This window comes from Patiria miniata, unplaced genomic scaffold, assembly GCF_015706575.1.
Source record: "Patiria miniata isolate m_02_andy unplaced genomic scaffold, ASM1570657v1 HiC_scaffold_27, whole genome shotgun sequence".
Classification (NCBI taxonomy): Eukaryota; Metazoa; Echinodermata; class Asteroidea; order Valvatida; family Asterinidae; genus Patiria; species Patiria miniata.
Genome location: NW_024037066.1, coordinates 4,877,224 through 4,891,591, shown reverse-complemented (window position 1 = coordinate 4,891,591; position 14,368 = coordinate 4,877,224). Strand labels below are relative to the sequence as shown.

Here is a 14,368-nt window from a genome sequence, read left to right as displayed (position 1 = left end):
GGGGTCTGTATTTTACCATATGTAAGCCTTGCAGGGCCATTCCGAGTTTAATTGTATGTACAGGCTGCCTCATATCTCACTGGTAATACAGTTCTAAGTTCATTCCATCGTTGATTTCATCTGTGGAAAGAGACAGGGTTCTGGGTCAAGGAAAACTTTGGGTATTTGAATAGGCAGGGTCCTGCAGGTGCAGTGTTTTAGGTGTGGAAGGATCAGACCCCTCCCCTAATCGCAACCAACTCATCAGAGTCTGAAAGTTGGACTTCCGATACAGTGTACACGCAATCATCTACAGAAGACCAAAATATGTCCAAACAATGTAGCCTTAAAGGCATACAGGATCATATGCTTTTTCCTGTATTTTGTTCGTTTCTGATAATAACACTAAAGTTTTTAATTCTAGCTCAGTTAATCAAGAAATTCAAGAAACAATGAAAAAACATGCACAAACCTTTGATCATGAAACGCTATTTTGTCAATAGCACTCTGTTTCAAAAATCAGGCATTTAACTGATAGTTGGAAATAAGCTATACATTATTTTCGTTTCTAAATGACTGCAAGCCAGTTGGCTTTATGTTTGTTATAACCAGAATTTTGTATTAAGGCAAAATAAAAAAAAAAACATGTTTAGCGTCCTGCCTCTTTGACAAAAAGGAAGGAGGAGGCCCTTTTTTTTTTTTTTTTTTTTTTCAAAATGGCCGCCCGACACATTTTTCAAGACAACGCAGCCGGGCTATTTTTCAAGATGGTTACCTGCTTTTTTCAAAATGGCCGCCACTTGGACTCATTGACTATTTCCACAGCTTTATACACGGTATAAAAGTCTAAAAATACGATTTCTTTTGTCAGAGATTGTTAAAATTTATCAATTTTTGTCTTTTAAAAAAAAAAAAAAAAAAAAAAAAAAAAAGGAGGCGGCCTCTAAATAAAAAGGAAGCGGGCGGGGACGCTAAACATGTTTTTTTTTTTACTTCGCCTAACAGAGTTTGTACTAACGAGAGTCGACTGTAATAGCCTCAATCCTGCAAATTCCTCCATTATTTCATGAATATGTTCCGTGGAGGGGTGACCACTGCCTGAATCCTGCAAAATCCTGCGGCAGTGACTGTCAATATGCTGAGGCTTGGCCAGTGACAGCCTGGAGCAGTATGGAGGATTTCAAGCATAATCCAGGCCTATATTTATGCATGGCTGAGCAAAAACAACACAAGGTCCGGCCCAAGACCTTGACAAAGTGCATGTAACCTCAATCCTCCGAATTCCTCCACTTTGGCAAAGAGGATTTTGAAGGATGCAGGGCGGTTAGGGTTAATTCTTTCTTTCCTTAACTAGATTCCTCCAGGACCAAGGTGGAAGACCATGGGGTTTATTGAATCAGTCTACAGAAAGTCTAGGCATAGTACATAAAATTGGCCACAGATAGATCTGGGACAGTTCAATCAAAGGATACAATCTCTGAGCGTGATGTGGTTCTTGAAGATGGTATACCACTTCTTGAGGACAATCTTCTCGTGTTTTGTGCCGGTCTGTGCAGATATCAGCTTCTTGAGATCACCAATCGTATCATCTTCACTGTTCAAACGATCGCTAAGGATCAAACTCAAACCATGGGCTATTTCTACTCAGCTAAACTTGCGTTTAAGATAAACAATTTATTTTAATGCTAGATGACTGGGGAAAAATGAGTATTTAAAATAATGAGTAGACTAGATCTCGTTTGTACACACTTGTTCATTTTGAACTATGATACAGAGTCGGGAACTAGGGCAGCTATCAGCGCAAACCAGTTCAAGCTAGTTCCCGACTCCGTATTATTGTTCGATATGCACTTGTACAAACGAGATCCAGTCTACTCATTATCATAATGGATGCATCGCACTCGGTAATGGAATCGCGCTGGGAACATTGAATGACCCGTACGTCCACATCGCATTGTTCAAATACGACTACGAGTCGGAAATTTAACGTGTTCACGATCGATCGCGAGGGGAGCTCTCGGAATTCAACGGGAAATTTCACTTTTCATCCGACTCATAAGCATACTTTAGTACCTTGATTTTAATCATCAACAGTGGCGCAGCCAGGAATTTTTCAGTGGGGAGGGGGGGGGGGGCGCTGGGGGGGGGGGCTGGAACATTTCATGGGGGGGCATCATGTAGATCAATGATAATTTTTTTAGAAACTCAACATCTTAGTGGGGGGGGGGGGGGGCGACTGGGGGGGGGGGCGCCGCGCTATTCAAAGTGAAAGGTGAGTGCGTCATTGCATTACACAAGTGCGTCGTTTTACTACTGCCATGACTGCCCGGACGATAGGCCTAGTTAGTAATACTAATAGTAATTCAATTCATAATATAGTAATACAATTAGGCCCTAGTTCGCAAAGGATACTTGCACTTGATGCGGACTTTCTTTCCAAGTCTGTCGTTACAAGTTATTTCAATCATTTTGTTGTTCGGTGTGAGTATTCGGGTATTTTTTCAACGGATTAAAAACGTATCTTACTTCGAAGTTCGAGTTCGATTCTGAGTGCATTGGAGTAATAATAGCGCCACCAAGAGGCAATTAAGTACATTAATTTCAACACTGCAGAATAGAGGGCGCTATAACGAGCGAATGGCGGTTGTTCGTGCCAAAATACCCTAAAACTTTTGACAAATTGGTACCAAATGTGAAATCATTTTCAAGATTTTTTTGATATTTGTAAACATAAATATATATTATTTTTGTATCTGAAGTTGTTTATTTGCATTTAATTATTACCATGGTTTTTTTTTTGGGGGGGGGGGGGCTTTGAGTTTGAGGTTTGATTGAAATATATTCCTCATTTTTGACAAGATCGTGACCGACTGGTCCAAAGCACCAAACTTGGCAGATAGATTCTTATGGCCCTAGGGAAAGATACTTAGAAGGGGTGACACCTGAAATTGTTTGATTATTCCGACCCTAAGACACCTTTCTATTGGTAGCTTCCTCAGGCTACAAAGTCAAAATAAATCTTCCCTGTTAATACTCAAAAAAGGTAGTAGTTGGAAATCAACAATTTTTTTTATTACAAGTATAATGGATGATAGAGGTGAATACTTTGTTCTTTTGATTATATAAATAATACGTATTTACATCACTGATATCTTTGTAAAAAATTATTAGAGTACATTCTACACAAACAATTTGCATAACTAGATAATGCTTGATTGAGCAGCTGACGATTATCTTTGTAACAACTTTTCAAAATTAAATTTGAAAGAAACGATATAATCTGCAAACCTGAAAATGATTGAAAATCCACAACCATCTCTTTTTTCAAAGAGCCAATCATTCACATTTGTATTAAGTTTTTGTGAGCAATTTTTTGTGAACAACTACTTCTAAACAACTTTTTAAACATCAAACTCAACTTTTTCAAACTTAAGCCTGTTGGGTAAATGCAAACTTTCAGCTGCTTTTGAATTCACCATTGGTGGTTCCTTTAAACATGCAATTTATCTACCGCTTCCTAAAACTATCAAATCAGATGAAAAAATGTTACAAAAACACCCTAGATTTCTATCTATTCTAGTAGTTCAGCTTGTTAATAACAACGTTTGTACAAAATTTACAAGTGAACTTATTAATTTTTTTCAGTCTCATATGTTAACACAATTTTACAGGACTAAACTGTTAAAAGATATTACAATAATATTTCAGGTCAGATAATTGTAACTTGGCAGTGTATTTCCAGCATCTTATAAACTTGTCCAATTTACTCCATGAAGAATAGCACCTTTAAAACCGGCTCTGAAAGTTGCTGCATGTTTACTTGCATAGAGATACAGTGCATCATGTGTTTTAGAGATCTAACTTCTTAGAGCAGTTACTACCAATACAGGGTGAGTAAAAATAAACGAAACCCAAATGTCGGAACCATTGTTTTAGTGAAGTTCTGCATGTAGCACTTTCAAAATCTAGGATATGAAAGCCCAATTCATAAGCTTTCTTTTAGTACAAGAATCATTCAGATCACTTATGTAGGTTTTAAGTTAAGGAATTTTAAACACAACCACCGTTTTAAAGTTCTGTCCTCAAATCACACAAAAGGTGTGCGTTCTTTCAGCAAAACGAAAACATTTCACACACATCCCTATGTGATTTGTTTTCGTTTTGCTGAAAGAGCACTTACTGTTTTGTGATCCGTGGACAGAACTTTAAAATGGTGGTTGTGATTAAAAGTCCATAACTTGAAAAGTACATGAGTGATTCGAATGATTCTTGTATATAAAAGAAAGCTTATGAATTGAGCTTTCATATCCTAGATTTTGAAAGTGCCACATTTAGAACTTCACTAAAACAATGGTCCCAACATTTGGGTTTCGGACTGTAAGGAGAAAGAAACAAAAGGTGGCAACACTTATTTTCATGGCTAAACTTTGCATGCCTACCAGCAATAGAACATCATTTTGTAGTTGCACGATGCTTACTAACTAATAAGTACTCTTAACAAGCACAACGCTTTTCATCTGTTTAAGTGATGCTTCATCTTTTAAAAAAATAAAATGCTTAGCCTGGGCCGAACCTCCTCAGCGCAATTTTGCCTTCTTTGGTGAGGGGCCCGTCGTTTGAGAACCAGGCTCAACTTTGACCTTCAGCTCTGGATTGGTCTTGCTCAGCCAGTCCGTCATGGCTGTACGCTTCAGTGGCGATGACCTCAGGCCTGGTTCCTGTTTCCGTGGTGATGACCCCAGCTTCCATGGCGATGAGGACTCCACCTCTTTTTTGATCTCTTGCTTGATTCCCTGCTTGGTGTCTTTGCTTGGGGAGGGTTTGGCTGCTTTGGCCAGCCAGGCACCCATCATTTTGCTGCTGGCCGTCTCTTTCATCGGCTTCCTGTCAAAGTAAACATTTTTAACAAGATAATTTACATTCATTCCAATTTGACAATCTGGAAGTACGCTTTTATCAAAGCATCGAAAAGTTGTTGTATGCACATATACTGTAAAATTGAACAAGCCAGCCACTGTCCATGAACGTGAGGCCAAAAAGAACAATGAAATGCCAATAACTACACACCTTAAGAAGCAAACATGGAATTATGTTTGCCAAATGAAAAAAAAAACCTTCACAGAATTTAAAATCTTTTGAAGTGTGTCAAGGAGAATAGGTTTATAAAACTGCTGTTTTTTTAATGCCAATTATTATGACAAATTTTATTCAGAAATCTTGTCAGGGATCCCAGGCTATCCGAAATTTGTTATTTTGAAATGAACAAAAAACAGCCATCAAGACTACACACACTTACTCTAGATCAATTGGTACGATGCAGTCCGATCCTTTGTACCTGGAGTTGTTGACCTGCGATGAAACGGGGTGAGAGGTCAAGCAAGTCTCTGCCTTGATAAGCTCCAGAGCCTGGGAAAGAAAGAGTCAAGTATAGATTAGAAATGAGTGCTTCCAGAGTGAGTATTCTGCAGAAAACAGGAAGGAATTATCTGGCCAATTCGCTGATTGGCCAGATAATAGCCAATAGGAAGACTGTTCCCCGGAGGTTTCACAATTTTCACAAAAGTTTCTATGTCAAGGTATGTGATTGGCCAGACAAAACTTCCGGCAGGCCATTCTAAAGTCTCATCTCAGTATAATAACTGGGAATAATATTCCTGTTTCAAGTCATTTCTTGGACAAATTCCACACAAGTTGCGAGTAGAATCATTCACTTCGTCTGGAAGAAGCTCTGCATTTGTCCTGGACACGTTCCGGGGGAAATTTTCATTAGCAAATGCTTGACTCACAATTACTGATCAATTCATTGCGAGAAGATGACGAGGAAGTTGTTCAGAATCCTGCAACTTATAACTGATTCAATGTCCGGAACTCGTCCAGGATATGGATTGAGACAGGCCCTTACACAAAAATAAATTTGCTTTTTGTTGTTCAATGAAAATTCTGCATAAAGTGGTGAATCTTGCGGGGAAAACTTCATTTGTCACTCAAACTAGGTTTTGTTTGCCCTTCACCGACGTTTCAACACTGTATACTCAGTGTGCTACCTCCTGAGTGAAAGTTGGAAAAAATCACTCAGATGGGACTCGAACCCACGACTTCCTGCTTTCTAGTGCAGATGTCTTACCACTCGACCACCGAGCAAACGGGATCGGTTGGCCGGTTCAAATCTGATGTACAAAGCAGCGGGTACCGCATAAACTATTTTAAGATGGAATTTTGCGTCGGGGTGATTTGTCATTTGTCACTGTTTACTGCAATCAGCCTATTCAGTGGGAAATTTCTCTGCACTTCCGTTTCAAGGATTATTTACTTTATTTACAACGTACATTGTTCACCTTGGCAATTTTTAATGTTCACTATGGCAATCGTTTTTTTTTTTTACAATGTCACACTCACTTTGTTGGTTGGCACCGTTCCATAATCCAGCCAATCACTGATGGCCTTGTCTCCATCCAGAACAGCCGGCATGCGGTGGTGCAACCAGCTCATACTGGGACACGCTTCCACAGTGATGACGCTGTACGTGTACAATGGTGGACCACCCTGTAGAGAGAACAGAAAATGTAATAAAACAGAAAATTTCAAATTGACAAATTCATTCACTGTGATAGCTTAGGGCAAAAAAAAAAAACAGTTCTGCTTCCGATTACATGGCATTCGAAAATAGGGTAGGTAGGTTTTAGTAAATAGGGTTTTTTTGGTTTTTTTGCAAATTTTTTTGTGTGTATGATCATATGGAGACGTCTGCGTGTAGTCAAGGGTAAAAGGTGGGAATTGATGGTTTTGGGTGTTTTTTTCTCATTTTTCCAATGAAAAAATTAGGGTAGGGGCTTTCAGAATAGGGAAGGTAGGGAAACCGGAAGCAGAACTAGTATTTTTGTTTTGGCCTTACCAGAGCGTTTACAATGTTCTAAGCATCACAAGTTGTATCATTTTCACCCTAGCCCTTGAAGATCCATCGACATCTATCGTAAGATTTTGAAAGCATTTTGCGGGATTTAGGAAGATAAGATTTGAAAGGTCTGCATGGCGAAGTCGGCAATAAGAGTAAGTACAATTACACCATACCACAGGAATTATTTTTTGTGTGGTTCTGAGTCCAACTGTTGGAAAAACTCAACGTTTCAGACAGTATGCTCCGCTCATTATTCAGCAATGTGCAGCCCAGTCACTTTAAAGGTGTTTTCCCTGTGCTCTTCAAAATAAAACTTTTTCTCCAAACAAATTTCCAATGTGTATGTTTTGCTTTAACAAATAAAGTACTTTGTTCCCATCTTGATCCAAGACTAGGGTCGAAACAGCACAGAGAATGCATCTTGAGATTCTAAGCGTGAAGATTTGTCACTTGATTCTTGCAGAGTGGTGTACATAGGAGGAATTTGGAGAATTCAGAAGTTGTTCAAGTTTTCAAGAGTATTGGATACCAACCTCTGGTGGGAACCAGCGGTCAAACAATCCAGCCATCGACAGCAGCTTGTGACCTTTCCACTCTGACCCCTCGGTGACCTCTTCCTCTGGGAGGAAGTCAGGCATCTCTGTCACCTCGGCTTCTGCTGATGAGGTTTTGGAGGCAAGGCTTTCGATGGGAGTGTCTTGAGGAAAGTAGATGAAGTAAGGCTGTTTCTTGCCATCTTTTGACGTCAACCACTCATAGTAACTGAAAGGAAATGTAACCACATGTAAACTAGCTACGAGATGTTAAAAACAAAAGGAAATGGTATAATATTTCAAAATTTCTCAAGAGTGAAAACGGCAAACTAATTAAAAAAAAAAAAAAAATGGAGTTTTTAATTTCAGTGGTCTGTTTTCAAGGGACGTAAACCCCATGCAAACTTCTAGAAACTTCTAGAATGGGTTTCTGAGCGTAAGGGATTTTGACACATTTGAATAATTGGACATCTTCTGATCTTCGTTTGCAAGGTTTTGCATTATCAAAATTGGGTGTCCAAAACGGCTGAAACCCAACACTCCAGGGTGTTTTGGCTAGAAACACTGCTATGCGCAGCAATTGCAAAATTTGTCAAAGTGAGAAGCCTGCGCAGTGTAGTAAAAATTCAACAGGTCAAAAATCCAACGGCCAAACTGCCAGAGAGCCCACGGTTGCCAACTGCAACAGAATATAACAGTGACACTGCTCATTAAAGCGAGCTCCAAGTGTCTCACTGACATGGCCAGATACAACAAGGTCCGACAGACTTTTACACCTGTTGCACTAGTGTTAAAGGTGTGCATAAGACACCCGAAAAGCTCGGAGAAAGCGAAAAGCTCGGAGAAGGTTGGGTTTTTAACTTACCCGTCAACAAGAACCACACATCGTTGGCCCTTGTCCAGGGGGCGGCTAAAGGATCGCTTCTGGGTTATGCCCTCTCGTCGGCAGTTGTTCATCTTGTAGCTCAGGCCCGTGGGGTCCCCCTTGTGCCATGAAGGGACCAGGCCCCACTGCATTGGAGTCAGCTGCCGGTCGTCCACGGCTGCCTCGCTGTCAAAATGCTTGGCTGACAGGAGCACAGGCCTGAAACATTCGATAGCACATCAGATTTTAAACAAGCGCTCAAACCAGTTGAACCTCCAACGACCAGATCTCCATTTGATTTACATTCATCACATATGAGAGAAATCAATTTCTTTTAAAGAATGTAACATTTTGTAACATTGATTTACATTTATCACAAATGAGAGAAATCAATTTCCTTTCAAGAATGTAACAAGTAAAAAAAATGCAGCGAACTTGAAATATCCAATTTAGTCAACACAACCATATTATACATGTTTCTTGAGACCTTAAAAGTGAAGCCTCTAGGCAATGGCTGTGGAATGTTTCTGAAAGGTAGAACAACAGAGTTTATATGTCACTGTAGCATGGGATTAAATAAGTGGGTGGGTGGGGGGGGGGGGGGGGAGGGATTACCCCCTTCGGTACCCTCCCACTTCCAACAACCTACAAAAATTCCACAATTAACATTAAGATTTACTCACGTAACAGCCGTTGGCGTCAGGTTGAAGGAAGGGTAGTACTTCTTGCGACCTTTGCCCTCCAGTGGAGCCTGCTGCTTGCCCTGCTGCTTGCCGCCTTGTTGCTGTTTGCCCCCAGTGCTGCCGGTGTTGCCTTGGTTACCAGAGGGGCTGTTGCGCCACCTGGGCCGCACACGTCGGCCCTGCCTGTTGGTGTAGGTGCAGGCCCGTCGAGTCTGGTTCGGATCAAGTGTGCTGTCAAATTCAAAATCATACTTTCAATTTAATAATTCCTGTTTATAGCTATTGTACATGTATGCTTTACAATGGAATATTTACCAAACGAATGATGGACAAATATGATGTATGTAGTGTGTACAATCTAGCCCAGCAGTCATAGTGCAATTCTCTGTATTTTGGCCGGAGGTGAAAGTAGAATTTTATACAATTTGCGATATATGTTAAAAAGTCAATGCATCGCTGTTTTGAAATGAGTTTGAATATTTTTTAAAGTGTAAGTAACATTTTCCAGTCAACTGATCTTGCGACTGGGACGTGTAAAGATTATGGTAATATATAACATTAGCAGAGGGCATATGCGCCGGTTTTAATTTTTTTAGGTAGCTTGCGGTAACATTAAGATAATGCAACAAAACATGAAAATAACGATGACGATCACTGTGACCATGGTGACGCACCACTATTGCACAAAACCATGCTGATTTGCATGGCATCAACTGAAAAATGAAAAAAAAAGTATTTTCTACTAAAGTAAAAGTAAAAAAAAAAATGGGTTATCAGAATTAGAATTAGAAAATACAGTATTATTAGTAACTAATACTAGGCCTACCATGCCTACTAACACTAACAGTTTCAGTAAAATAAACATTTGAAACTAAGCACTCGTCTCGTCTAGTCCAAGGGCCATAATGAAACTGAAAGAGGGGCTCTTTCGTAACTACACTCAGAGTCAGTTAAACACTCCCCCAGTGTGACCAATATTTGGCCCTCTAGCTCTGCGTTGAAAATAATAGAAAAAGTTGTCCGGAAACTAGGCAAGGTTCAAATCAAGTCTGAAATAAATGAGGTTTTCTTTCAGCTCAAATACACCTACCAAGCTGTCCTTCCACACATGTTGTGCAGTTTGTTCTGCAGCTAACAGTATTCAGCTGAGATAAGGCTTGCGAGTTTGTGATTAAGGTAAGCATGCACCGACTTTTTATCCAAACTTTTCAATCCTGCAAAAAACACCAGCATGCAAAGACAATGCCTAGCCTTGTTGCAGCGTGTTAAAAACTAACCTCGCAGGAAAACATTAAGTCATTTTCTATTTTTAGAATGTCATCGCGCGTTCCCTTTTCGTTGGTAAGCTTTGATCTGCCTTAGTTAACAGGGTTACGATGATCGGAAACCAGTGACTCTCCTCCTCCCGATTTTGCAAGAGGGCGCTGTTACAAAGAGAAGTGGCAGCGGAATTTGAAGAGGAACGAAAGGTGTTTTTTTTTAAGGATTCAATGAAATTCAATTCAGTTCAAAATCCTTTATTTATCTTGGCAATTACATATGGTTTGGACAGCTCACTATATAAAAAACTGAAAGAAATTACAAGTCGCATAAATATACTTTTTTTTTTAAACAAATACAAATCTACTTAGGCCTATACAGATTTAAATTGATGTAAAACTTCCCTAAAAATATTCTCTAAAAATATCAACTAATTAAAGGTCTAGCCACTGGAATGAATGACAAATTCCTTCTGTTAGTTTTACAACGGAGGGCATCTGAGACGGCGTCCTGATGGAAGACACTGAAACATGGTTTACAACACGTGATAGATGGAGACTGGGTTTTCCTAAGGTTGCAGACCAGTATAAAATAAACTTCCATAGACCCCAATGGTAAATGTTCGCACTTCAGATATTCGGGGAAAATACTCACAACTCTCCAAGGTGTTCGAGACACACATCAAATTAAAGCTTATTTCATCATCTTTCATTTTCTTTTCAATTTACGGGGGGTCAACTGATGACTTTTAGGAGAACTTTCCATCCGAAGATGATCGCCCCTTAAAATAGTCCTGAAGCCCATCGCCATTTTGAAAAACGATGCCTACACTCCATTGCAAAATAGAGCGCTTTTGGGGCCCCAATTTCATCCAAATTGAACGGAACTACAAGCTCACAGTCCTGTGCGCGGCTTCCACCCATATTTTTTACAAACCCTTAAGTTCATGGCCTACAGCATGCTCAAATACTGACGATTTTGAGGGGCATGCAAATCGTGATTTGGCCGGCGTAGGCAATTTCGGACCGATTTACTGGTCTGCAACCCTAAGCACTTGTTCGCAGGACTGACTAAGATCTCTCTGGGGCTCTCCGATAATTTTAGACCCCAGGTCAAAAATCTTTTGCAAACTGTTCTCGTGCTTTGCACTTCGGTTAAAATACCAGGAAATAAATGAAAAGTGCAACACACTTTCAATGACCGACTGATAAAAAAAGACTCGGAATGGTTTTGTCAACAGAAAAAGTCTTCAATTTACGTTAAAAAAGCGTTGTTGGCATTTCTTGACAACACCACATATGTTTTCATCCCATCTAAGTTTGTCATCAAATATGGTTCCAAGTTATTTATATACCATGGGGTGGGGTGCGGCGAGCTCGAGATCCCACCGCTGTTTTAGGGGTGCACTGAACCAATTCAAGCCCCATTGAAAACAATGTCAAATTAACAAAGTTCAGGGCCAAATAACATGCAAGCCGACATCACTGGCGTTTCTCAAACAAAAATTAAATGATTGTTTTGTCCTTCATCTTTTCATTTATTTTCACTTGAATTAGTTCATTCATGCTGCACTCTCAGGGCGACATTAGGTTTGTGCGCATGTCCGTGCTTCAGCTCGAATAAAAAAACCCTCTTGTGACCGATCGTTCTCCAGTTTCGTTTTGCGTAAAACAGCTCACCAGAGGACGTCTTTTCAATCGCACTTTTTGTATTACAAATAATTTTTTGATACTCCAGATATAACAATAAATAGACAGAAAAAGGACAATAATTATTTATCAGATAGACTATTAATTTTTCGGCAAGACATTTTATTAGAAAACACCTTCGAAAAAAATACATGTGGTGCAAAAGTTAGCAATTCAGACTTGATCAATCTGCCATCAGCACCCCCCCCCCCCCCGTGCCCCTTTTTCTTAGCAAGTGCCCCTTTTGGTGTCCCCCTTCAGTTTGAAAAGCTTCCCGCCGCCCCTGAGTGTTGCGAGTTCAGTACAAACACCGTTGACGTCAACAAAATCACCCCATCTCCGGAAGTGCCGTAGGATAGGTAATTAGAAAAAGAACAGTATAGAAGTGCACTAGAAGCCAATTTGTAACTGGAAGTTCGTTATCTGATAATTATTATTCCATGCACTATACAAAGTCTCAAACGATCGCCTGTCCTGAACAAAATTTAGGTAAAGTAAGAAAAATCATTACAAATGTTTTATAGGCATTTACAACAATGTTTTTTCCCTCCTTAATTTTCAAAATGTCTCTTTGCATAATACCACCATTCAAGATTTAAATAGTGATATTGAAACTGTAAACTGTCTGAATTAAAATGAAGCCATCTCTAGTGATATAAAATCACACATGTTGTGCCCTGCATGCTGGCTTCTTACATTTTGAATAACCTTTGACTGAACATTTCGGGAGAGAACTACCGTCCTGACTGTTAAATTGGTTTTCACGGTAAATTGGAGCAGTATGGGGAGCGGGAATAGATGAATAATAAAACACTTAGTATGAGTAGCGCATCTGTGCCTGTAAAATATTGATGAGCTATAGGAGTGACCAGAATTTCCACACACCTCATACATATACGCACGTCACGCCGCTAAATTTTGTCGAGCTTCGCAATATATGCAGATTGGCTTTTATCTGCTGGTCGTGCGTGAGCGAGCATAACGTAGTTGGATTCAACACGGACCTTTTCTGAATAAAGTCTGTAGATTATGCTAAACTCTTTCACATGTCTGGTAAAATTACATTAAGATTGTAAAACATTGTGGTGCAAGATGTAAATTTTATGATGTTCTTCCTGTACAGAAATTCATTCAAACCTTATAGCTGTGCCCCTCTCAAAGCTGGGATGGTATGACATTATTTTTTTAAATAGTTAAATAAAATGTAAACATTTTCTACGTTTCAATTTGATCCACTGAAGTAGGAGATAGAGGAAATTTAGTGTAAATCGAGCAAAGACATTGAAATGATATCATCGTGTCCATATAGTTTCTCATTTTGGAGTGGATTGAACTTTGATCTTTTAATACTATTAAGTTGTTTAACACTATACCAGCGAAGGCTATTATGAGTATCATACACTCTTGCTGGTTGCAAAATCAAAAATTAATTATCTATTTGCTGTGCTAAATATACAGGGTGGCCTTTTCAGTAAAAAAAAAAAAAAATCATGCAGCTTTCCATAATACGGCCCTGGCTCATATTAGTATTACATAAATATTTATTAAAAAAAAGTATTAGAAATTGAATTAAAACAAAACAAAAACACATAGATATCATTAACAATATACAAACCACAATCACGATGTATGATTCCCTGAGCACTTGAAGTAATTCTGCCTTCTGGCCTCCATATCACTTCGTATTTATTATACACGTATACGCAGTTATTTCTCGAGCATCTGACTACGGCCTACTCTTTGTAATAATCCGAAGGCTTGATTCGTGAACCAGAGAACGAGGATTTAGGCCCCCCCCAAAAAAGTCTCCGGTTTCTGGTATGCGCGCGCGCGTCGCCGTGGCCATGCGCGTCGGCAAAATGAAAAGGTTTTTTTTTCAATGGAAGATGATGTCTCAAAATCGCCAAGACTGGAATCCTGCTGCTGCACAATTTTAACGTGTTTTTAGATTGGGTTATGGTCGAGAATAAGCTTTATGTAGCCTCTCTGGACTGCCATATATTTGCACTAAGTTTAGTCGGGCACCATTTGCAGTCATCAGCCGACATTTGAAGCAAAAAAATCAGGTAAAAAAAAAAAACCAAGCCGCGTCGCCGCACCACTTTTTGGGCAAGCTCCATACCAGAAACCGGAGACTTTTTTTTTGGCCTTAGGTCATGTTTGAAATTCAGCTTCGACAATGGAGCTGCACAGTATACCAGGGACATTTTGTGAACCTCAGTCCTCATTATATGGACATGAACAACTACACGGTGTCGGGTCGAGCATTGTGGTTGAGTTCCATGCAGGGGATGAAAATTGTACAAAACAAACTGATGGCCGCCGCAATTAAAGTTGCCTATTAATAATACCCCTATTATACACAAGCTAATTTCAATAATGAAATAGGTAGGCCTAATCCTCTTCGCCAACGGCAACGTTGTGCAATTTCATTAGCAAACATTATTCGTGAAGATCCACCATAC

The 14,368-nt window shown here is 39.6% G+C and overlaps 1 protein-coding gene across 1 annotated transcript; it reads right to left on the bottom strand.

The window, feature by feature from the left end:
• Positions 1–4,336: 4,336 nt before the first annotated feature.
• On the bottom strand, positions 4,337–10,252 carry LOC119734501 (abasic site processing protein HMCES-like). Its single transcript, XM_038208033.1, has 7 exons — positions 10,046–10,252; positions 8,956–9,186; positions 8,273–8,491; positions 7,408–7,636; positions 6,376–6,522; positions 5,276–5,385; positions 4,337–4,863 (listed from the first exon to the last, which is right to left on the bottom strand). Exons 1-7 carry the CDS (start codon positions 10,063–10,065, stop codon positions 4,557–4,559), a joined length of 1,263 nt encoding a protein of 420 aa, XP_038063961.1. The 5' UTR covers positions 10,066–10,252; the 3' UTR covers positions 4,337–4,556.
• Between the last annotated feature and the right edge of the window lie 4,116 nt (positions 10,253–14,368).